This window comes from Macaca fascicularis, chromosome 20 (assembly GCF_037993035.2).
Source record: "Macaca fascicularis isolate 582-1 chromosome 20, T2T-MFA8v1.1".
Classification (NCBI taxonomy): Eukaryota; Metazoa; Chordata; class Mammalia; order Primates; family Cercopithecidae; genus Macaca; species Macaca fascicularis.
The window spans coordinates 19001460-19026975 of record NC_088394.1 but is presented as its reverse complement, the minus strand read 5'-3'; the positions used below and the strand labels follow the sequence as shown (position 1 = coordinate 19026975).

General features: G+C 45.6%; 1 protein-coding gene across 10 annotated transcripts in view; it reads right to left on the bottom strand.

Annotated features, from left to right (window-relative positions):
- Positions 1-25516, bottom strand: part of TMC5 (transmembrane channel like 5) — a 90779-nt gene that overhangs the window by 16166 nt on the left and 49097 nt on the right. For 9 of the 10 annotated variants that reach the window (XM_045382530.3, XM_015442642.4, XM_074027838.1 and 6 more), the window contains 9 exons: positions 24559-24658; positions 20672-20759; positions 20019-20267; positions 15899-16050; positions 12094-12238; positions 8967-9122; positions 6895-7046; positions 3763-3841; positions 1758-1855 (listed from right to left, as the gene is read on the bottom strand). In XM_045382530.3, coding sequence (XP_045238465.2) covers positions 1758-1855; positions 3763-3841; positions 6895-7046; positions 8967-9122; positions 12094-12238; positions 15899-16050; positions 20019-20267; positions 20672-20759; positions 24559-24658 — 1219 coding nt within the window. Of the gene's footprint in view, positions 1-1757; positions 1856-3762; positions 3842-6894; positions 7047-8966; positions 9123-12093; positions 12239-15898; positions 16051-16300; positions 16566-20018; positions 20268-20671; positions 20760-24558; positions 24659-25516 lie in introns of those variants that run through there. The other variant, XM_074027840.1, reaches the window with a different exon arrangement.

Below are 25516 nucleotides of genomic sequence, written 5' to 3'. Positions count from 1 at the left end.
TAATTTTTGTATTCTTAGTAGAGATGGGGTTTTACCACATTGACCAGGCTTCTCTTGAACTCCTGACCTCAGCTGATTCACCCGCCTTGGCCTCCCAAAGTGTCGGGATTATAGGCATGAGTCATTGCACCCAGCCAAACCTTTTCACCTTTATGTCCAGGCCCTCAACAGAGACTAGAATAAAAGCACATTTTGGCAAAAACGAATGAGGAAATTTGGCATTGAATCTACCCACTGATAAAATAATCAACATCAGATCATCTATTTATTTATTTTTTTTGAGATGGAGTCTTGCTCTGTTGCCCAGGCTGGAGTGCAGTGGTCGGATCTCAGCTCACTGCAAGCTCCACCTCCCGGGTTTACGCCATTCTCCTGCCTCAGCCTCCCGAGTAGCTGGGACTACAGGCGCCCACCACCGCGCCCGGCTAATTTTTTGTATTTTTTAGTAGAGACGGGGTTTCACCGTGTTAGCCAGGATGGTCTCGATCTCCTGACCTTGTGATCTGCCCGTCTCGGCCTCCCAAAGTGCTGGGATTACAGGCTTGAGCCACCGCGCCCGGCCCAGATCATCTTATCTGATGGTCAGACCATCTTATTACTAGAACAGCTTGCGGAAACACATAAATGTCTATAAGGAATGAGAGGGTCATCATATTATTTAAAAAAAGAATTACTAAATTTAAAAAACCAGACATGGGACAACGACAGTGCCTCAATTCTGTATATATTGTATCTAATATAAAATTAGTACATCAATTCAATTAAAACAATGAGAAAAATCTACATGTGCTGACATGGAAAGATGTCAAGGCATAGTGGCAGATCAATAAAAGCATATTCTACAATATGTTGCAGTGTGACTCCATTTTTGCTTTTGAAAATTATGTAGTATTATATAGTAAAGACACACACAGAACAATGTGTGCATAGAAAAATCTGGAGGAATATATACTAGAATATTAAAATAATCTATAGTGGATAAGATTTCTTTTTTTTTTTTTTGAGACAGAGTCTTGCTCTGTCGCCAGGCTGGAGTGCAGTGGCCGGATCTCGGCTCACTGCAAGCTCCGCCTCCTGGGTTTACGCCATTCTCCTGCCTCAGCCTCCTGAGTAGCTGGGACTACAGGTGCCTGCCACCTCGCCTGGCTAGTTTTTTGTATTTTTTTGTTTTTTTAGTAGAGACAGGGTTTCACTGTGTTAGCCAGGATGGTTTTGATCTCCTGACCTCGTGATTCGCCCGTCTCGGCCTCCCAAAGTGCTGGGATTACAGGCTTGAGCCACCGCACCCAGCCCAGATTTCTTTTTTCTTCTTTTCTTTCTTTGCCTTCTTCTTCTTCTTCTTCTTCTTTTTTTTTTTTGAGACAGAATCTCCCTATTTTGCCCAGGCTAGTCTTAAACTCCTGGCCTCAAGTGATCCTCCTGCCTCGGTCTCCCAAAGTGCTGGGATTATAGGCGTGAGCCACTGCCCTCGGCTGGATAAGATTTCAAATGGCTCAGTTTCTGTCTTTTATTTCCAGAATTTGTTTTCAAAAGGTTGTAAAAGGTCAACTGAACCAAGTGAACTAGGAGAACAGAACTGTCAGGTTAAGGTGAAATTTTAGCTAATTTAGAAGTGAACAGTATCCCCAAGGACAACAGGCAGACTTGGAACAATGCACGCTTTGAGTATGTCAGGGACCTGTACGTCCCACTCAGCCAGGAATCAGGTTCTGGTTACAGCATCGGGCACTAATTACTTAAGAATGACAAATATTTACCTCCTCAGAAACTCTCCCAGGAAGGAATCGGCTAAAGAGAACACAAAATCCATCAGAAGGAGACGGTAGATGTCCTGGCCAATGAGAGTTTCCCAACACTGGAAGGCAAACAAGAGTCCGGATGTGGGAAGGGGCTGTGGCCTCAGCTCAATTCTCCTCTGTTCCTGGCTGTATGTACCCATTAGGACATAGCTAATGGTTGGGTTTGACCAAGTCCTTGTGTACTCAAAAAAGTAGATCCACTCTGAAAATATGCAGCTGAGTTTGTTTTCAAGGGTGTTGTTCTCTTTTGGGTTTCCTTCTTCCCCTGATTAAAGCTTGCCTTCCACACATACCCAAACTTTCCCAGTTCGTGATCTCTCCCTGTAAAACTTTTCATCCCTGCCCTATCCCCTCTGGATCCCATTTCTCAGCCAAGGGTAATCAGTTTCTTCAAGAGAGCAGGAAGTGCCAATGGCTAAGAATGCCTTCACTCTTTTTGCTTATTGACCTTACAAAAAATCAATTAATGTCTGCTTGATTAAGAAAGTGGCCTAGAGGTTTAGTAGGCTAGTGTAAACTGGAAGCTCAGATTAGTCAGTTTATGAAAGTAGTGGCTAGGAACTTCTGCAGGAAGTCAGTGCTATCAGCTGATAGACTGGGAGCTTTTAGATTTGGCTGGAGGAGAGGAAACTTTTGGGTACATGGCCCAAAGATGGATGAATGATGAATGGGTAAATGGATAGATGGATATACAGATGGATGGATGAATAGATGGCTGGATGAATACATAAATTGATAGATGGATGCATGCATGAATGAATACATGGATGAATAAATGGATGGATGGTTAGATAAATGGATGGATTAATACATGAATGAATAGATAAATATATATATGGATTAATGGATGGATGGCTACATACATGGATGGATAAATGGATAAGTGGATGGATGGATGGATGGATGAATGGATGGATAGATGGATACATGGATGGACAGATGAATACATGGATGGATGTATAGATGCATGGATGGATAAATGAATGATAGAGGGATGATGGATGGATGCATGAATGGATGAATGCATGGAAGAAGAATATGGTATCTGCTATAACCATACTAACTTGCAGGGCTGATTTTGATTCTCTTCGACAATTACGGAGAGAAGTTGAGGGTGCCATGTTCATGTGAAATGGTTTGAGTCTAGACACAGCAGAGCTATTTTAGAGCCCAGGAATAATGGGTGACAGAGAAATAAAGAGAGGCTCCTGATTCCCTGACTCTACTTCCAACCCCAGGGCATCCTGGGTATCTGAGGGCTCATGATGACCATCGGCTAAGGATTACTGTGTAATGTGATGGCACATTATCATGGGGGATGCAGTAGCAGGGGCAGAGGCATCCCAATGAGAAGGCCAGGGAAGCTGGCTTGTTCCTAAATCCATATGGGACACTACCCTCAGGCACCCATTCTCTGAGGTTAGTGAAGACTAGAAACTGTAGTCAAGTGAAGGAGGGCCAGGAACAGTCAGCATTAGGACATAATTGCTACTGCCAACATTTATGAGTTTACAGATTGGTAAAGTCCAGGGTATCTAGGTTACAGGAAAAATAGAACATCAAGGATCAAAAAGGATTTTGTCCAACCCCAAGGCTGTTAGGACAGACTAGCGCTAAAATTACTAGCGTCCACTGCATATGCTGGGCACTGAACTTACACTACACATTATATTGTTTAATCCCAATTTTACAGAAGAGAAAACTGAGGATCAAAGATATTAAGTGACTCGGCAGATGACACAGCACAGCTGGCCTTCGAGTCTTCTCCTCCTGACTCTAGAACCTGAGCTTTTTTTGTTGAGACCCATTTTGCCTTATGTTGCTTTCCAGATTAGTTTTCATTCTCTTCCCACAAAGGATTAATACCAAATACGGAGTGTGATGGCTCTTGAGAAACCCATGTCCTCCCTGTTGATCAAATGCTAAGAAACTAAACTTAAGGCAGAGAAGCTTAGAATCTCACCTCTTCACCAGACAGGGCCACGTTGTTGAGCCAATAGTAGCAAAGAATGCCAACGATTGATATTTTCAAAAGGATGTTTCTAAACAGAAGAGACAACATTTATGATTACTTTCAATAACAGTCTTTCACACTGTCTGCCAATAGTTCCTTTGGGGCACATGGTAGGATCGAAATTCCTGGCCCTTGTGGTTGGAGGGGGTTTTGGTGAATGAATTGTGAGCAGAAGCAATGCGTGTCACTTCTAAGCTGGAGCGCTTAATCCCCTGTGAGACCCTCCAGAACTCTCCATCTTCCTTTTGGAAAGGCAATCAACGATATTCAAGATGATTGCTGCTCTCTCAGCCTAGATCCCTCAGTGACTAACATAGGAAGGTCCCTCCTGCCAATCCACACTGTGTACGTAACATGGGTAAGAAATAAACTTTTGTGTTCTAAACCACTGAGATTTGGGGGATTGTTACTGAACTATGACCTAATTTATTCTGACTGATATGTTCTCTTTTGTTGCATCTCCAAATGATCTGATTTCACTTCCCATTATAATAATAGTAAATGTACATAATGTTTATTGGGTGCTGACACAGCATACACTGCCAAGCTCTTTATTGAATCATCCTCCTCAGTCTTTACAACTCCATCATCTAGTAGATAGTATTTTATGCCCATCATACTCAGTATGCAAGGTTATGGGGTGCAGTGAGACCTAATATTTCCCCTTCTATATGTACTTTAAAAAGTGGCAACATGGATCAGTGGGTGGGATGTGGGGAATAATGAGGGCATAGGAATATGGTCAGAGTTTTCTTTCCCCTTCTTTCCTTTCCTCCCTCCCTCCCTCCCTCCCTCCCTCCCTCCCTCCCTCCCTCCCTCCCTTCCTTCCTTCCTTCCTTCCTTCCTTCCTTCCTTCCTTCCTCCTTCCCTCCCTCTCTCTCTTTCTTTCTTTCCTTTCCTTTCTTCCTTCATTCCTTCCTTCCTTCCTTTCTTCCTTCCTCCCTCCCTCCCTCCTTTCTCTCTCTCTCTCTCTCTCTCTCTCTCTCTCTTTTTGAGACAGGGTCTCATTCTGTTACCCAAACTGGAGTGCAGTGGTGTGGTCATGGCTCACTGCAGCTTTGACTTCCCAGGCTCAAGCACTTCTCCCACCTCAGCCACCTGAGTAGCTGGGACTACAGGCGCAATCAACCATGCCTGACTAATTTTTAAATTTTTTGTAGAGATGGAGTCTCACCATGTTGCCTAGGCTGGTCTTGAACTCCTGGGCTCAAGCAATCCTCCCACCTTGGCCACAATCCAAAGTGCTAGGATTACAGGCATGAACACTGCACCTGTCTGGAATTTTCATAATATGGATTGGGTATAATCAACTGACTGACCGAATTGCTCATTCATTCACCAACCATTCTTGGACACGTATGATATCCCAGGCACTGTGAACAAAGCAAAGATTTCCCCATAAACTGTGGGGGAGGAAGATAATAAAGAAATAAATACAAATACGTCAGGAAGTGGTAAGAAAATTATACTGCAGAGAGGGAGCTGAGATCGTGCCACCGCACTCCAGCCTGGGCGACAGAGTGAGACTCCATCTTAAAAAAAAAAAAGAAAGAGAAAATTATACTGCAGAGGAGAAAAGGTGGTAGGGAGCTGTTATTTTTAATGGGATATGTAAGGAAGAGTGCAACGTGAGGGTGATGTTTGAAGAACGCAAAATGCATTCAGGAAGCAAGCCATGTGGTCATGTGTGGGAAGAACATTCCAGGCCCATGCAAAGGTCCAGAAGAGGGAATATGGTTTGGCATGTTTGTGAATGCTTAGGAGGCCTGTGACAGGGACAGGCAGTGAGCAAGAAGGACAGGGGTAGAAAATGAAGCTGGAGCGCTGGCTGGGAGCCAGATCTCACAGACCATGGTAAGGCAAGGGCTATGGAACTGATAGCAAAGAAACTCAGTCTGCATTGTACAGACCTATACCTTTTTTTTTTTTTTTTTGAGACGGAGTCTCCCTCTGTCACCCAGGCTGGAGTGCAGTGGCACGATCTCGGTTCACTGCAACCTCCGACTCCCAGGTTCAAGCAATTCTCCCGCCTCAGCCTCTCGAGTAGCTGGGGTTACAGATGTGCGTCAGCACGCCCAGCTAATTTTTGTATTTTTAGTAGAGATGGGGTTTCGCCATGTTGGCCAGGCTGGTTTCAAACTCCTGACCTCAGGTGATCCACCTGCCTTGGCCTCCCAAATTGCTGGGATTACAGGCATAAGCCACCGCACCTGGCCTACAGATCTATACTTAAAAACCCCACCATAACCAGGAAGAAGTCAGGGAAGAAACTAGAAGGACAAAATTTGGGTAGTTCCAGGCTTTGTGTATCAAAACTCTGGGATCACTTCTAGAACATATGATGCCTTTGTGGGAATCACAAAAAGGCACCCTGTGGGTGCCAGTGAGTTGCCCAAAGCACTCCTCCCACCTTTGTTTGGGTGGTGGAATTACAAAAATGCGCCTCTTCCTCCCATCTGAGGCAGTACGTACCAGGACTCACAGCTTGACTAAGGGGAACGCTGGATGATTTCAGTCCCCTCCTCAGCCCAGGAGCCTTTGTGTGTGCACTGCCTGCCCATCTGTACATCTCATACTTGAGAACTACATCAATCCACCGCTGGTAGCAATCAGGAAATCAATCAAGCCATGACTTTGAGCAAAAGCCCACACCACACAAACACACTTCGCTCTTTTGTTGTTAAGACAGGGTCTTGCCCTGTTGCACAGGCTGGAGTGCAGTGGTGCAATCATAGGTAACCTCAGACTCCTGGGATCAAGTGATCCTCTCACCTCAGCCTCCTGAGTAGCTGGCACTAACAAGTACATGCTACTGCATCCAGCTGACTTTTTGTAGAACCAGCATCCAGCTGTGTTGCCCAGGCTGTTCTTGAACTCCTGGTCTCAAGTGATCCTCCCCTCTCAGCCTCCCAATGTGCCGGGATTACTGGCATGAGCCACCATGCCCAGCCACATTTTACTTTTGAAATTCCTTCTTTCTGGAGAACAAAACTTTGATACTAAAGCATAATCTTTTCTAGCTACCATCCCACTTCTCTCCATGGAAATAGAGGCTGGTGTTGGGCACGACAGATCACCTACCGGATCAGGAGAATGTAGACTTCGTGCCGCGGCATCTCGTACCTCTCCACGAGCCTGAACATGGAGTAGAAGCACGGCACAGCCAGATTAATGCAGGACACAACGAAAGGCAGTAACAGCACCGCTCCAGGGTTACTGTGCGTCTTTAGGAACTGCAGGGGATCGGGGAGAGAATAGAGGGCTGACTTGTACACTGTACCCCTTTCTGCCTCACCCAAAAGTCTCCCATGATAGAAAACCTGAGAAGTAGCTCCTCTGGGGTTAACTATTCAGCTATTTATTCATTTTAATTGTTTTGAGATGGAGTCTCACTCTGTTGCCCAGGCTGGAGTGCAGTGGCGCGATCTCGGCTCACTGCTACTTCTACCTCCTCAGTTCAAGCAATTCTCCTGCCTCAGTCTCCAGACTAGCTGGGATTACAGGCATGCACCACCACACCCAGCTAATTTTTGTATTTTCAGTAGATATGGGGTTTCCCCATGTTGGCCAGGCTGGTCTCGAACTCCCGACCTCAGGTGATCCATCCACCTTGGCCTCCCAAGGTGTTGGGATTGCAGGCATGAGCCACCACACCTGGCTAGGTTAACTGTTTTAGTAACTGTTTTAGCTAGGTACCATTAATTTGCTTACCCCGTGCCAAGCAAACTAAGGCTCAGGGAGGGGAAGACACTTATCCAGAGTCACCTAGCAAGGAAGTGGCAGATTGGAGCCTAGATGGGTCTCACTCAGGAGCCTGAGCTCGAACAGTCATTCTGTGGCTTTCTCTTTTTTACCAAGATGCCTGGGGCAATGAGGATGTGCTCCCGTCTGTTGACCATAAGCTGAGTCTCCTGAAGCTACAGCCCAAGGGGATCAATCACTGTGGAATTTCTCCTTGCCTTTCCTGCGTGGCCTTGTTCATTTTCACCAGGCTTCACCTGTCTCTGAGTTCCGAATTAGGGGGGTTGGGGTGCTTCTGCTAGCCCATGCTGCACATTTTTCTTTCTTTGGAGACAGAGTGTCACTCTGTTGCCCAGGCTGGAGTGCAGTGGCATGATCTCAGCTCACTACAACCTCTGCCTCCCAGGTTCAAGTGATTCTCCTAGCTCAGCCTCCCGAGTAGCTGGGATTACAGGGGTGCACCACCACACCCGGCTAATTTTTGTATTTTCAGTAGAGACGGGGTTTCACCATGTTGGCCAGGCTGGTCTCGAACTCTTGATCTCAAGTGATCCACCCGCCTCGGCCTCCCAAAGTGCTGGGATTACAGGCGTGAGCCACTGTGCCCAGCCCCGTGCTGCACTTTTGTGTGAGGCTGGGAGAGGCACTGGGCCTCCAGGAGGAGGCAGCACTCCAGCATTTGGCTGGGAGTGGAGCCGGGGCTGCACCTCTGCCAGGCATCCTCGGTGACCCTTGGAGTTACCTGATATGTCATATTCCCACATCCTCCCTGCATGGCCTCATCCTACCTCCGTCTACCTCTGGATGGTTCAAAAGCACCACTTGCATTTTTGGTGGTATCTTTGGAGCCAGGGTAACCTGGGTTCCAGTATGGCTCCCTCCCTACACGGAAGCTGCAAGGTCTAGGGCCAGATCCTTAGCTTCTCTGAGCCCCTCTTCTCCATCTGTACAATGGAGAAACGATCACATAACCCATAGAGAGGTTGCAAGAATTAACTGAGATTAAACAAGGCAAGGTCTGGCCCCAGGGCTATGAAACGACACAGCTGAGCTACCGTTCATGTGAAATTGTAGTCACCAATGAATGACCACCACCGTAGCCAGGACTACAGGTGCATGCCACCACGCTGGGCTAATTTTTAAAATTTTTATAGAGATGGAGTCTCCATGTTGCCCAGGCTGGTCTCAAACTCCTGGGTTCAGGTAATCCTCCCCCCTCAGCCTCCCAGAGTGTTGGGATTACAGGTGCAAGCCACTGTGCCTCACCCCTGCATTTTTAACAAGTTCTCTGCTGGTGCTGATGCTGCGGGCCATAGATCCTGGGTTGAACCGTGGGCTGCACACCACCATTCCCCTCCAGCACCTCATCCCTACACCTGGTTCTCTCTGCCCTGGACCCTGGTGTTGGTTACCTCTAAGTTGTACTCAGCCAGGTAATAAACGGCTGCACAGCAGGCTATGGTCACCCCTGTAGAGACAACCCAGGCCATCACGTAGGTAGAGAAGCGGGTCAGCTGCTGATTGAACGTCAACTTGGCATTCTCCTGACGGAGCTCTGACAGGTTCTCCTAGAAACATAAGAAAGTCAAGTTTATGGCTGGGCATGGTGGCTCATACCTGTAATCCCACTACTTTGGGAGGCCAAGGCGGGTGGATCACTTGAGATCAGGAGTTTGAGACCAGCCTGGCCAACATGGTGAAACCCTGCCTCTACTAAAAATACAAAAATTAGCCAGGCGTGGTGGTGCATGCCTGTAATCCCAGCTACTCGGGAGGCTGAGGCAGGAGAATCACTTGAACCCGGGAGGTGGAGGTTGTAGTGAGCAGAGATGGCACCACTGCACTCCAGCCTGGGTGACAGAGTGAGACTCTGTCTCAAACAAATAAATAAATAAAAATAAATGAAAGTCAAGTTTATCTAGAGATCCCTCTCCACTGCTAGCAAAGATCCCCAGGGAATGCTTTCCACATCCAAAGACATAAATCCAGCCCAAATCCACAGGTGAGACAGAGGGGGAACATTTATGATGAACAGGGATTATGGGAGACCCACGGAGGACTCTGAAATGGGCCAAGAATCTCCAAACACTGCTTCCATCTTACAGAAACAGTTGGGATTAATAGATAGGGACCATGTTCTTGAGAAAAGCACACTGAGGTCACAAAATTCTTTCTTGAAGAATAAGGTTGGGTATCTACACTGTGAAAGAAGCTCACATCTGTAGCCCTCTTGTCGAAGCCCCTTTATCTGGCTGGGTTTGGTGGCTCACACCTGAATTCCCAGCATGTCGGGAGGCCAAGGTGGGAGGATCACTTGAGTCCAGGAGTTTAAGACCAGCCTGGGCAACATAGTGAGACTCTCTCCCTAAAAAAATTGTAAAAATTAGTTGGGCACGGTGGTATGCACCCGTAGTCCCAGCTACTCAGGAGGCTGAGGTGGGAGGCTAACTGCAGCCCAGGAGGTCGACACGACAGTGAGTTATGATTGTACCACTGTACTCCAGCTTGGGTGACAGAGCAAGACCTTGTCTCGAAAACCATAAAAAAAATTTAAAGCCCCTTTATTTATAAAATCAGCTTGCTCTTTTTTTTTTTTTTTTTTTTTGGAGACGGAGTTTCACTCTTGTTGCCCAGGCTGGAGTGCAGTGGCACGATCTTGGCTCACTGCAACCTCCGCCTCCCAGGTTTAAGTGATTCTCCAGCCTCAGCCTCCTGAGTAGCTGGGATTACAGGTGCCCGCCACCACGCCCAGCTAACTTTTTGTCCTTTTTCTTTAGTAGAGATGGGTTTTCATCATGTTGGCCAAGCTGGTCTTGAACTCCTGACCTCGTGATCTGCCTGCCTCGTCCTCCCAAAGTGCTGGGATTAGAGGTGTGAGCCACCATGCCCAGCTTCTTTTTCTTTTTAATAAGTCTGTGTCTATAGACCAGGGTTTCTCAACCTCTGCACTACTGACAAGGTGGGCTGCATAATTCTCTGTTGCGGTAGCTGTTCTACACGTTGTAGGATGTTTAGCAGTATCACTCGCCTCTACCCACTAAATATCAAGAGCACCCTCTTCCCAATTGTAACAATCAAAAAAGTCTCTAGATGTTGTCAAATGTCCCCCTGAGGGGCAAGATTTCTCTGGGTTGAAAATCATTGCCCTGGCTGGCTCACACCTGTAATCCCAGTACTTTAGGAGGCCAAGGCGGGTGGATCACTTGAGGCTAGGAGTTTGAGGCCAGCCTGGCCAATATAGTGCAACCTCATCTCTACTTTAAAAAATCCAAAAATTAGCCAGGTGTGGTGGCAGATGCCTGTAATCCCAGCTACTTGGGAGGCTGATGTAGGAGAATCGCCTGAAACCGGGAGGCAGAGGTTGCAGTGAACCAAGATCATGCCACTGCACTCCAGCCTGGGCAGCAGAATGAGATTCCGATAAAAAAGAAAAGAAAGAAAGAAAGAAAAACAGCTGGGCATGGTGGCTTATGCCTGTAATCCCAGCACTTTGGGAGGCCGAGGCAGGTGGATCAAGAGGTCAGGAGATCGAGACCATCCTGGCTAACACGGCGAAACCCCTTCTCTATTAAAAATGCAAAAAAAAAAAAAAATTAGCCAGGCGTGGTGGTGGGCTCCTGTAGTCCCAGCTACTTGGGAGGCTGAGGCAGGAGAATGGTGTGAACCCGGGAGGCAGACCTTGCAGTGAGCTGAGATCGCACCACTGCACTCCAACCTAGGCAACAGAGCAAGACTCCGTCTCAAAAAAAAAAACACACACACACACAAAAACCAAACAACAACAAAAAAACCACTGCCTGAGAGTAAATTTTTTTCTTTTTTTTTTAATTTATAGAGACAAATTCTCGCTGTGTTGCCCAAGTTAGTCTTGAACTCCTGAGCTAAAGCAATCCACTTGCTTTGGCCTCCCAAAGGGCTGGGATTACAGGCGTGAGCCACCTAGAGAAAAGCGCCTGGCCTAGAGTAAAGTTTAAACCTGGAACTGTGGGGTCAAGAAACAGGTATATTAGCCAGGTGCAGTGACTCACACCTGTAATCCCAGCACTTTGGGAAGCCAGGATAGGAGGATCACCTGAGCCCAGGAGTTCGGTACCTGGAGAACATAAGAAGACCTTGTCTTTACAAAAAATAAAAGTTAAAAAATTTGCCAGGCATGATGGCTCACGCCTGTAATTCCAGCTACTCGAGGGGCTGAGAAGGGAGGATCACTTGAACCCAGGAGTTTGAGGCTTACAGTGAACTATGATCGAGCCATTGCACTCTAGTCTGGGCAAAGTACATTTAACAGTGATATAAATTGCTAAACTGGCCTCCGATAAGATTGTATGAATTACAAAGCCAACGTGTCATGGGAAAACGTCCATTTCTCTACACTTTACCCAGCTCTAGGCACTATGAATATTTTAATTTTTTTTTTTTTTTGCCAGTCTCATGGGCAATAAAACAATACTTCATTATTACTTTAAGAAAAGTTACATGTATATTGGAGAAGGGAAGGAGACCAGCCGACAGCAAATGAGTAAAGTGAGCTCGCCTTACCCTTATCTCGGTGCTGAGATTCTTCTGTTTTAGCTTCACAGCTTTTTCATGAGTGACAGTGAAGTCCCAGCAAAAGATCAGCTTAGTGATCCCTCCAGAGTAAATGTGGGGGTTAATGAAGTTGTCCCGGAAGTACTTGGCCATGCTAGAGAAGGCAGAAACCGGAACACCTGAAGGTTATTACGGCAGTCATTGGGAGTGCCCAGCTTCAACAAAGGGCAGTCCTATTATGAATGGTGAAAGGCAACGTGAAGACTTAGCCCCAAGCTGTTGGCCTGGAGCAGTGTGGTCACAACACAGTGGTTAAACAAGCACTGGCTTTGGGGCCACACAGGCCTGGCTTGCAACTCTAGCAACTGAGTTGCCAACTGAGGGATTATTGTCTTGTGAATGGTTCTGATTCTGAGCCTCAGTTTCCACATCTGTAGAGAGGGAATAAAAATAGTACTCACCTTACAGAATTTTTTTTTTTTTTTTTTTTAGACAGAGTTTCACTCTTGTCTCCCAGGCTAGAGTGCAGTGGCGTGATCTCTACTCACCGCAACCTGCACCTCCAAGGTTCAAGTGACTCTCCTGCCTCAGTCTCCCAAGTAACTGGGATTACAGGCATCCATCACCACGCCCGGCTAATTTTTGTATTTTCAGTAGAGGCAGGGTTTCACCATGTTGGCCAGGCTGGTCCTGAACTGCTGACCTCAAGTAATCCACCCAGTTCCCTGTTGCTGCTATAGCAAATGACCACTAACTTAGTGGCTAAAAACAACACAAATTTGTTCTTTTACCCTTCTAGAGATCAGAAGTCAGAAAATTTTTTTTCCTTGTTTTTATGTTTGTTTGTTTGTTTAGAGACGAGGTCTTGCGGTGTGGCCCAGGCTGGAGTGCAGTGGTGTAGTCATAGCTTACTGCAGCCTCCACCTCCCGAGCTCAAGCCATCCTCCCGCCACAGCCTCCAAAGTAGCTGGAACTACAGGCACATGCCACCATGCCCAGCTAATCAGAAAATGAGTCTCACAGGGCTAAAATGAAGGTGTTGGCAGGGCTATGTTTCTTCTGAAAACTCTAGGGGAGAATCCATTTCCTTGTCTTTTCCAGCTTCTAGAGGGTGTCCCCTTTCCTTGGCTTGTGGCCATCTCCTCCATCTTCAAAGCCAGCAGGGTAGCATCTTCTCATCTCCCCGCTTCTCTCTGACCTCCTGCCTCCCTCTTATAAAGACCCTTGTGATTCCATTGGGCCCACCCAGATAGTCCAGGATAATCTCCCCACTTAAAAATCCTCAATCACATCTGCAAAGTACCTTTTGTTATGTGAAGTTACATATTCACCAGTTCTGGGGATTAGGCTGTAGACATCTCTGGGGGATGGGGGGAGATTATTCAGCCTTCCAAAGAGTCCATGCAGTGCTTACAGCAGCAAGCAGTTGATGAAAGCACTGTTATTGTCACGGGATGTCTCAGGCCTAGGAAGCCCTGAGCACACACACAAAAATGCTGCATAAGACAGACAGATGCTGCTGTTCTGAAATCTGCCACCACTCAGTAACAGCAACTTAAGAATCATTTCTGGCCAGATGTGGTGGCTCACACCTGTAATCCCAGCACTTTGGGAGGCCCAGGCGGGGGGATCACTTGAGATCAGGAGTTCAAGACCAGCCTGGCCAACATGGCAAAACCCCGTCTCTACTAAAAATAGAAAAATTAGCTGGATATGATGGCACAAGCCTGTGATCCCAGCTACTCAGAAGGCTGAGACAGGAGAATCACTTGAACCCGGGAGACGGAGGTTGCAATGAGCCAAGATCGCACCACTACACTCCAGCCTGGATGACAGAGCAAGACTCTGTCTCAAACTAACAATAATAATAATAATAATAATGTCATTTCCTACTTTGACAGAACAAAACAAAATCTCATTTTAGTTTGAATTAGCATGCTGGCAGTCAGGTTGCTGTAGGTTGAACTGTGTACTTCCCAAATTCGTATGTTGAAGTCCTAACGCCCCAGTACCTTAGAATGTGACTGTATTTGGAGGTAGGTCTTTAAAGTGGTAATTAAAGGCCAGGTGCAGTGGTTCATGCCTGTAATCCCAGCACTTTGGGAGGGCGAGGCAGGCGGATCACTTGAGGTCAGGAGTTTGAGACCAGTCTGGCCAACATGGTGAAACCCCGTTTCTAATAAAATTACAAAAATTAGTTGGGCATGGTGGCACATACCTGTAGTCCCAGCTACTAGGGAGGCTGAGGCAGGAGAATCCCTTGAACCCGGGGAGGCAGAGGTTGCAGTGAGCTGAGATCATACCACTGCACTCCAGCTTGGGCAACAGAGCAAGACTTCATCTCAAAATTAATTAATTAATTAATTAAAATGGTAATTACATTTTTTAAAAATGGGGTCATTAAATTGGGTCCTCATTCAATAGAAATGGCCTCTTTCTAAAAAAGGGAGATTAAGACACAGAGGGACAATCACGTGAAGACACAGGCAGGAGACAGTGGCCATCTACAAGCCAAGGAGAAAGGCCTCAGAGGGAACCAACCCTGCTGACATCTTGGTCTTGGACTTCAGGCCTCCAGAACCATGAGAAAAAAAATTTCTGTTGTTTAAACCAACGGTCTGTTGTACTTTGCTAGGCAGCCCTAGCAAACTAATACAGAGATTGCATGTTGTTTTCTCCCTCTCTATTTTTTTTTTTTTGAAACAGGATCTCCAGTTGCTCAGGCTGAAGTGTAGTGGAATGATCTCAGCTCACTGCAGCCTCGACCTAATGGGCTCAGGTGATTCTCCCACCTCAGCCTCCCGAGTAGCTGGGACTACAGGTGGGCGCCACCAAGCCAGGCTAACTTTTTGTATTTTTAGTAGAGATGGGGTTTCGGCATGTTGCCCAGGCCAGTCTCGAACTCCTGGACTCAAATGATCAGCCTGAATCGGACTCCCAGAGTGCTAAGATTACAGGCGTGAGCACCGCACCCAGCCTTTTGTACGTGTATTTTCCATTTGTACCTCCTGTCTGCTAGTTATCTATCATGTTCTGCTCTTCATATCATTGCTGCGTAATTGCACCCTTATTATCAAGCTGAGCAATTTCTTTAAAAGCACAGAAAAACCTCTCTTCCTCTGTCCAACCTCCTATTTTATATTGCAGGACAAGGAATAATCGGACAGCAATAGAAAGTCAAAACTGCAGGCTGGGTGCGGTGGCTCACACCTGTAATCCCAGCACTATGGGAAGTGGAGGCAGGTGGATCACCTGAGGTCAGGAGTTTGAGATCAGCATGCCAACATGGTCAAACCCCGTCTCTATTAAAAATACAAAAATTAGCAGGGGCGTGGTGGCAGGCACCTGTAATCCCAGCTACTGGGGAGGCTGAGGAAGGAGAATCACTTAAACCTGGGAGGCGGAGGTTGCAGTGAGCCAAGATTGTGCCACTGAACTCCAGCATGGGTGACAGAGCGAGACTCCATCTGAAAGAAAGAAAGAAAGGAAAGAAAGAAAGAAAGAGAGAAAGAGAGAAAGAGAGAGAGAGAGAGAGAAAGGAAAGGAAGGAAAGGAAGGAAAGGAAGGAAGGAAGGAAGGAAGGAAGGAAGAAGAAAGAAAGAAAGAAAGAAAGAAAGAAAGAAAGAAAGAAAGAAAGAAAGAAAGAAAGAAAGAAAGAAAGAAAGAAAGAAAGAAAGAAAGAAAGAAAGAAAGAAAGAAAGAAAGAAAGTCAAAACCGAAGAAAAACTGTTATGTGGGTAATTTTTGAGTTTCTTGGATTTTTGCCGAAATCTGACATGACCCTCAAAATCAGGAAATGCAGACGCTTCCATACCTGAATAGCAAACTGAAGAAGCAGGTGGTCAAGCACGCTCCGATCGTGAAGATGTAGGCCAGTTGCATGTTGTAGGATGCCCCACTGTTCCCGTGCTGGATGGTGGAATTGGTGTAAAAGCCATAGTACATCACTGTGTCCCTAAAATAACCCTGAAAGCGACAATAAACCCTAGGTCAGGTGGATCTCCTGAAAAAAAAAGGTAAACGACTATGGTCATGAGAGTTGACTTCTCCTGAATACAAGAAGCTTGGGCCAGTCAGTTTAGACATTTTGTTGTCCAGGAAAGGGGCACTGAGAATTGAGACATGGTGTCACTGGGCTCTTAGACTTGAAAAGAAATCCAACATAATTTTATAATTTTAGACCATTGGTTTAAACAACAGAAATTTATTTTCTCACGGTTCTGGAGGCCTGAAGTCCAAGATCAAGATGTCAGCAGGGGTGGTTCCCTCTGAGGCCTTTCTCCTTGGCTTGTAGATGGCCACTGTCTCCTGCCTGTGTCTTCACGTGATTGTTCCTCTGTGTCTTAATCTCCCTTTTAATTTTACAAGCTGTTGCCACCTGGACCCAGTGACCAAGTGAAACACCAGCAAGAACACGACAGCCAGGCCTGTCGTATCACCAGTATTATGTGCCTCTGTCACCAGTATTATGGCTAAACATGCTTAATAGGAAACAAATCAAGCCTTTAGGCCTACATTTCAGTGCACAGGAAATAAGAAGCCAGATAAACAAATTCTAGAAACCACTAGGAAATAATCAGACAATACCAGAAGGTAGGATGTTGGAATCTACATAGCGGCAGGTCCAATTTCTGCAATAAGCCAATGTCAAGAAAAAAGGGGCTGGCCTGGGGAGATGATTTTTTATTTATTTATTTTTTTGAGATAGAGTCTCAGTCGCCCAGGCTGGAGTGCAATGGCAAGACCTTAGCTCACTGCATCCTCCACCTCCCAGGTTCAAGCAATTCTCCCTGCCTCAGCTTCCCTAGTAGTGGGTACTACAGGCACCCGCCACCACATCCGGCTAATTTTTGTATTTTAAGTAGAGATGGGGTTTTGCATGTCGGCCAGGCTGGTCTCCAACTTCTGACCTTGAGTGATCCACCAGCCTCGGCCTCCCACCACGCCCAGACGATTATTTTAGATTAATAGAGATTTAAGGGGGAAGAAAAAGCACAGAATGTAAAATCTGATTGTTGACTGAATCCTAGTCTGAATAAGCAAGTTATGAAAGACATTTTGGGGTCCAGGTACGGTGGCTCACACCTGTAATCCCAACACTTTGGGAGGCTGAGGCAGGTGGATCACTTGAGGCCAGGAGTTCAAGACCAGCCTGGCCAATATGGTGAAACCCCATTTCTACTAAAAATACAAAAAATTAGCCAGGTGTGGTGGCACATGCCTGTAATCCCATCTACTCTGGAGGCTGAGGCATGAGAATTGCTTTAACCTGGGAGGCGGAAGTTGCAGTGAGCCGAGATCGTGCCACTGCGCTCCAGCCTGAGTGATAGAGCAAGATTCTGTCTCAAATACATACATACATACAAACATACACACACACACATACATACATACATACATACATACATAACATTTTGGGCTGGGCGCAGTGGCTCACACCTGTAATCCCAGCAAATTCCAGCACTTTGGGAGGCCAAGGCAGTCAGATCGCTTGAGCCCAGTAGTTTGAGACCAGACTGGGCAACATGGCAAAACCCTATCTCTACAAATAAATACAAAAATTAGCTAGACATGGTGGTGGCATGTGCCTGTAGTCCCAGCTACTAGGGAAGCTGAGGTGGGAGGATCATTTGAGCCTAGGAGTAGAAGGTTACAATGAACTGAAATCGCACTACTGAACTCCGGCCTGTGTGACAGAGGGAGACCCAGTCTCAAAAAAAAAAAAAAAAAAAAAAGACATTTTGGGGAAAATTGGGACAATTTGAATATGGTCTGGATTTTAGATGATACTAATTTTTAATTTTCTTAGGTGTGATCATGGTATTGTGACTGCAGAGAGGTGTGCTTATTTTTCAGAGATGAGTGTTGAAAAATTTCAGGGTAAAAATATCTTGACATCTGTAGTTTACTTTAAAATGCTTTCAAAAATAATGAAAGAAAACAAATGTGGCAATTTAAGACCTACACAGTGGGTATATGGGTGTTTATTATACTACTCTGTATATTTTTGTATGTTTGAAATTTTTCATAATAAAATGTTCCCTATATTCAAATATACACAATATATATACTGGGCCGAGCATGGTGGCTCATGCCTGTAATCCCAGCACTTTGGGAGGCTGAGGCTGGAGGATTGCTTGAGGCCAGGAGTTTGAGACTAGCCTGGGCTACGTAGTGAAACCCCGTCTCTAAAGAATTTTTTTTTAATTATCCAGGCATGGTGATGTGGGCCTGTAGTCCCAGCTACTGGGGAGACAGAGGCAGGAGGATTGCTTGAGTCTGGGAGGTCAAGGTTGCAGTGAGCTGTGACTGCACAAGTGCACTGTAGCCTGGGTGACAGAGTGAGACAAAAGAAAGAAAGGAAGGAAGAAAGAAAAGAAAGAAAGAAGAAAGAAAAAAGAAAGAAAAGAAAGAAAGAAAGAAAGAAAGAAAGAAAGAAAGAAAGAAAGAAAGAAAGAAAGAAAGAAAGAAAGAAAGAAAGAGAAAGAGAAAGAAAAGAAAGAAAGGGGGGAAAGAAGGAAGGAAGCAATGAAGGAAGGAAGGAAAAAAGAAAAAGAAAGAGAGAGGGAGGGAGGGAGGAAGGAAGAGAGAGAAATTAAGAGAGAAAGAAAGAAAGAAAGAAAGAAAGAAAGAAAGAAAGAAAGAAAGAAAGAAAGAAGAAAGAAATAAAGTACAATCCTATCCTCTTTTTATTTTTAAAGGCATAATAATCTATGCATCTGTCATCTTTTATTTACTCATTTTTATCAAGTATGTATCTATCAATGTTTGTACAGGGAGAAAAAAACAGTCTACAAAGATATATCTCAAAATGGAGAGTTGGACAAAGGAAAAATATAAAAAGAACTTTCTCCTACTTTTCTTCTATAGTAGGAATTTTTCAAAAGGAACATTGTATTTTGTAGAAATAAAAAGAAAGAAAACATAGATCTATAAACACCAACACAAGAAGATGTCCACCACATATTGCTAAGTAAAAAAAAAGCAAGTTGTAGATAATATGCAATGAATAAATCATCTTTTGTAAGAAAAGAAAAGGATGCCTCGGCCGGGCGCGGTGGCTCAAGCCTGTAATCCCAGCACTTTGGGAGGCCGAGGCAGGTGGATCACGAGGTCAGGAGATCGAGACCATCCTGGCTAACACGGTGAAACCCCATCTCTACTAAAAAATACAAAAAACTAGCTGGGCGAGGTGGCGGGCGCCTGTAGTCCCAGCTACTCGGGAGGCTGAGGCAGGAGAATGGCTAAACCCAGGAGGCGGAGCTTGCAGTGAGCTGAGATCTGGCCACTGCACTCCAGCCTGGGCAACAGAGCGAGACTCCGTCTCAAAAAAAAAAAAAAAAAAGAAAAGGATGCCTCTGTACATGCACAGAAGTGTCCATATGTTTGCCAAAAAAGTGTGTGGATAAAAACAAACTGGTCAAGATGGTTGCCTCTGGAGACAGAAATTCCACTATGATGTGTGTATATTACTTCGCAGGAAAACACTTTATTGATTAAATGATTGATGATTGAGACAAGGCCTCGCTCTGTTGCCCAGGCTGGAGTGCAGTGGGGGAATCTTGCTTCACTGCAATCTTCGCCTCCTGGGCTCAAGCAATCCTCTCACCTTAGCCTCCCGAGTAGCCAGAATTACAGGTGTGCGCCACCATGCCCTGCTAATTTTTGTATTTTTGTAGAGACAGGGTTTTGCCGTGTTGCCCAGGCTGGTCTCCAACTCCTGAGCTCAAGTGATTCACCTGCTTTGGCCTCCCAACTTGCTGGGATTACAGGCATGAGTCACCACACTCAGCCAGGAAAACATTTAAACATCCACTTTCCCCATCAGTTGACCCCCAGACAAAATGAGATGTGTGAGTGCGTGACCGGCAAGCCATGTCCCTGGGTTTCCAAGGCAATTGGTGCACTTGGGATAGGGGAAACGGAGAACTTACCACCCCAGTGAAAAGCTCCAGCCCAGTGAACTGGAGCGTGTTCTTTTCGGCTACGGTAAACTGAGGGATTATGATGAAACTGAAGTTCACGATGAATGAGAAAATGTTGAACTTCAAAAGCCATCTCAGAAAGTTGAAATAGGAGAGGACGCTGGTTCCAAACTTGCCTCCAATGATCTTCAGCGTCTTCTGCCACAGGCTGATGGAATTGAGAATTTCCGACAGGCTGTTCTTGGATCTCCGATAAGCCTGGAGTCAGGATTCAAAGCAGGTGGCTTGCTGTTGACTCAACAAATATTGACTGAGCAGGCACCATAATAACAAAAAAGGCCACCATGTCTGGAGTATTGTTAAGTGCAGGCACCGTGCTAGGCATGTTTACAAACATTATGTCACCTCTAAGGTGGAGGTATTATGACCTTCCCAGGTTTGCTGTTGAAGGCGCCACTCCCAATGGCCAAGTTGGCCAATGAACTCAGCAACCTCTTAGTTCTTCCCCACACCTACCTCGTTTTCCCACACCTGTGCTAACCAATGGCTCTGGGCAATGAAATCGCTCTGATTTTTGGTTCGTCTTCCCCCGAGTCCCCTTCATCCTCACTCTCCTCCCTCCCTGTTTTCACCGTCTTGCTGTGCCTGTTTTACTGACTTACCCGTGAAATGGAGTTCAGACACTGAACACAGCAATTGAGCTGAAGGATACGATGGGTCTGTTTGCTTTTTTCTTTGTCAACTATTTTCCTGTAGGGAACAGCAAGAGAATATGAGAGATACAAATGTTGTAACTCATTCAAAAAATAGTTACATCGTGGCTCATGCCTGTAATCCCAACACTTCGGAAGGCTGAGGCAAGAGGATCACTGAGGCCAGGAGTTCAAGACCAGCCTAAGCAGAAGAATGGGACCTTGTCTCTATTAAGAAAAAAATTAACAAAAAATAGCTGGATGTGGTGGTGGTGCCTGCCTGTATAGTCCCAGCTACTCCAGAGGCTGTGGTGGGAGGATTACTTGGGTCCCAAAGTTTGAGACTGCAGTGAGCTATGATCACACCACTGCAGTCCAGCCTGGGCAACTGAATGAGACCTCATTTCTTAATTTATTCTTTTTTTTTTTTTTTTTTTTTGAGACGGAGTCTCACTCTGTCACCCAGGCTGGAGTGCAGTGGCCTGATCGCAGCTCACTGCAGCCTCTGCCTCCCAGGTTCAAGTGATTCTCTGCCTCAGCCTCCCGAGTAGTGGGATTATAGGCATGCATCACCACACCCCGCTAACTTTTGTATTTTTAGTAGAGACAGGATTTCACCATGTTTGCCAGGCTGGTCTCGAACTTCTGGACTCAAGTGACCCACCTACCTTGGCCTCCCAAAGTGCTGGCATTACAGGCGTGAGCTACTGCGCCTGGCCAAGACCTCATTTCTTTAAAAAAAAAAAAAAAAAAAAAAGTTATTGAACTCCTATGATGTGTTGGACATTACCCCAGGTGTTGAGACAACAATCTCCCTGGTTTACAGAGCTGACATCCTAGTTGTAAGCGAAAGACAGTAAGCAACAAATACAATAATAAAGTAGGGAAACTATGTAGTATATTAGAAGGTGATTTGTACTATAGAAAAAGAAAAAACAGAGTGGGGTAAAGAGATGGGAAGTAATGGGGCGGGGACAGTATTACAATTTGAAATAGGGTAAAATCTGAGCATTGCCATATTTGAAGGAGAGGAGAGATTCATATAAAAATGTCCTGTGCATAGGGAACAGCCAGCACAAAGCACCAAGGCAGGCAGCACAGCAAGGGGGCCAGGGTGGCTGGAATGGAATCAACAAAGGGAAGGGAGGAGGATATGAATAACATGCATGGAGCAAGTATCCCTATATGTCAGTGGTTCTGATGTGGCTTGGCTCTGTGTCCCCACCCAAATCTCACCTTGAATTGTAATAATCCCTATGTGTTATGGGAGGGACCCGGTAGGAAGTAATTGAATCATGGGGGCGGGTTTTTCCCATGCCATTCTCATGATAGTGAATAAGTCTCATGAGATCTGATGCTTTTTGTATCTTTTTGTTTGTTTGTTTTTGAGATGGAGTCTTGTTCTGTTGCCCGTGCTGGAGTGCAGTGATACAATTTCAGCTCACTGCAACCTCTGCCTCCCAGGTTCAAGCGATTCTCCTGCCTCAGCCCCCCCGAGTAGCTGGGATTACAGGTGCCTGCCACCACACCCAGCTAATTTTTGTATTTTTAGTAGAGATGGGGTTTCACCATGTTGGCCAGGCTGGTCTTGAACTCCGACCTCAGGTGATCTGCCCACCTTGACCTCCCAAAGTGCTGGGATTACAGGCATGAGCCACTGCACCCAGCCAATCTGATGGTTTTATAAAGGGCAGGTCCCCTGCACATGCTGTCTTGCCCATAGCCATGTAAGATGTGCCTTAGCTCTTCCTTCATTCTCTGTCACGCTTGTGAGGCCTCCCCTGCTGTGTGGAACTGTGAGATACAGGTTCTCAACCTACGGGGATTTTACCCCCCAACAATTGGCAATGTCTGGAAACTTTTTTGGTTGTGAAACTAAGGAGTGGAGAGGGGGTGCTATTGGCATCAAGTACGTAGAGATCAGAGATGCTGCTACTCACCCTACAATGAACAAAACAACCCCCACAACAGAGAAAGATCCAGCCCTAAGATGTTACTTGTACCGAGATTGAGAAATCCTGCTATAAGGTCTTTGGAGCCCCTATTGAGTGACAGCGGGAGCCATGCAGAGTTTGAAATGGAAGTGTTTTCAGAAAGACACAGTCACAATTGGTCTCCTTACCCTTCCATGAACTCACCACATCTGCTTTGTTCTGGTTCTTTCCTGGCTTTCTTTGGTCCACCTCGAAGGCCCAACCCAATGTCATTGTCAATTGTCTTTAAAAGCCCAGCTCAAATGCCCCTTCTGTCCGTTTTTCCCCAGCAAAGTTAGGGAGGGCAGACCTTTCTGGTCCTCCCATTGCAATCTCTTTCTATTTTGATTTGACTTGATTTGCTTTCTGCCATTTGTAATTTACTTGTTCACAAATCTATTCCACCCTGCCAGGCTTTGAAATTTATCTTTGAAACCTCAGAAAATCTGGCATCCTTGAGTCACTTACTAGTAATTGTTGTTGCATCCACTCTACTACTTTCTGCCAACTATCTCAAATTGAAAAAAAAAAAAAAAAAAAAAAAAGATTAAGCAACAATTAATGTAAACTCTGAAGGCTAAAACAGCCCTTACCGTCGGAGTTTGAATTACTGAGCTTATAAAAACCCCCAGATCTTTCTTTTTTTTTTTCTTTTTCCCCAATACGAGTCTTGCCCTGACACCCAGGCTGGAGGGCAGTGGTATGATCTTGGCTCACTGAAACCTCTGCCTCCCAGGTTCAAGCGATTCTCCTGTCTCAGCCTCCCCAGTGGCTGGGATTACAGGCGCGTACCACCACACCCGGCTAAGTTTTGTATTTTTAGTAGAGATGGGGTTTCACCATGTTGGTCACGCTGGTCTCAAACTCCTGACCTTGTGATCTGCCCATCTCAGCCTCCCAAAGTTCTGGGATTACAGGCGTGAGCCACCGTGCTCAGCTGGTCTTTATTTTTTAAGTAAAGTTTTTATTTAGCGTAGTTTGAGATTTACAGTAAACTTGCAAAGACAGTAGAGAAAATTTCCATATACCACTCACTAGTTTCCCCTGTTAACATTTTACATTTCCATGGTAGGTTTCTCAAAACTAACATACCAGTATTGGTACGTTACTATTACCTAAACTCTAGACTATTCAGATTTTACCAGTTTTTCCACCGATGTCCATTTTCTATTCCAGGATCTCGTCCAGGATACCACATTGCATTTACTTGTCATGTCTTTTTTAATTTTCATTTTTTGTAAAGATGGAGTCTCACTATGATGCCTGGGCTGGTCTCGAACTCCTGAGCTCCACTAATCCCACCACCTTGGCCTCCCAAAGTGCTGGGATTACAGGCGTGAGCCACCACACCTGGCCTGTCATGTCTCTTTAGAACTTTCTACTCCATGACAGTTTCTCAGACTTTCCTTGTTTTTGATGACTTCGGGGGATACAGGCTGAGTGTTTTGTAGACTGTCCCTCAGTTGGGATTTGCCTAATGTTTTTTGCTATTTAGACTGGGGTTGTGGGTTTTAGGAGAGAGTAGCACAGAGGAGATGTGTTTCCCCCATCACATGACTTATCTTTGGGGATGTTAAGCTTAAGTCTTGGCCAAGGCAGTATTAGGCAGACTCTCCACTGGAAAGTTCCACCCCTCTCTTCCTCCCACGTCCTACTCTTTGGAAGCAGCTCACCAAGCAGAGTCCACACTCCAGCCCAGGAGCAGGAATTAAGCTGTAGCCCCTGGAGAAAGGAGTGCCTACAGAGGGCATGTGAAATTTTTCTGTCAGGAAGATTTGTCTCTTCTATTGTGCTTATTTATTTCTTATCTTTTTGAGATGGGGCAAAAGTAGAAGATTGAGGTTCACATGAAATCTGGGACAGAAGAAAAGCCTTTGGCCATACCTAAGGTTCCTTTTCTCTTCCATGGTCCTTGGCTGGTTCCTGATGGCTTTAATTCTGTCTCTGGATGTCATGGGTATAAGAGATGCAATTAACTTCTGTCCTATGAAAGAAATTAATGGAGTTTAATTTCTTTATTCTTTAACGCAATCATAACACTAAAATGTGGTCCTGAAGTCAGAGCATGTAACACAAGGAAAGAAGTATATGGACTTGGGGATCTCAAAGATCACAGAGGAAAACAACAAAAAGACACATATATGTGTTAAAGCTCAAAGCCAGAGCAAATGAATAATGGCTGCACTCTCTTCCAATTCAGTGTTTTTCTCTTTCCTGCAACAAAAAACATTTAGCAAAGTCAACGAGGTCCTGCAGATTTGGTCAGCCTACCTCTTCTCTCTCACTATTTTGTTTTTTTTTTTTTGAGACAGGGTCTTACTGTGTCACCCAGGCTAGAGTGCAGTGGCACAATCACAGCTCACTGCAACATTGATCTCCTGGGCTTAAGCAATCCTCCCACCTCAGCCTCCCAAAGTGTTGTGATTACCACCATGCACCACCATGTCTGGCTAATTTTTTTATTTTTTTGTAAAGCCGAGGTCTCACTACATTGCCCAGGCTGGTCTTGAACTCCTGGGCTCAAGCAATCCTCCCACCTCAACCTCCAGAGTAGCTGGGACTACAGGCACACACCACAACAACGAGCTAATTTTTTTAAATTATTGTTATTTGTAGAGATGGGGTCTTGCTATGTTGCCCAAGCTGGTCTCAAACTTCTGACCTCAAGAGATTCTCCCACCTCAGCCTCCCAAACTGCTAGGATTACAGGTGTGAGTCACTACGCCTGGCTCTCTTGTTTTAATATCCCACATCACCTCCTTTTGCCCCTGACCCCAGGTTCAAGAGACTTCTCACATTCCCTGACTATTGCTGAATGCTCTCCCGCCTCCCTAGAAGTACG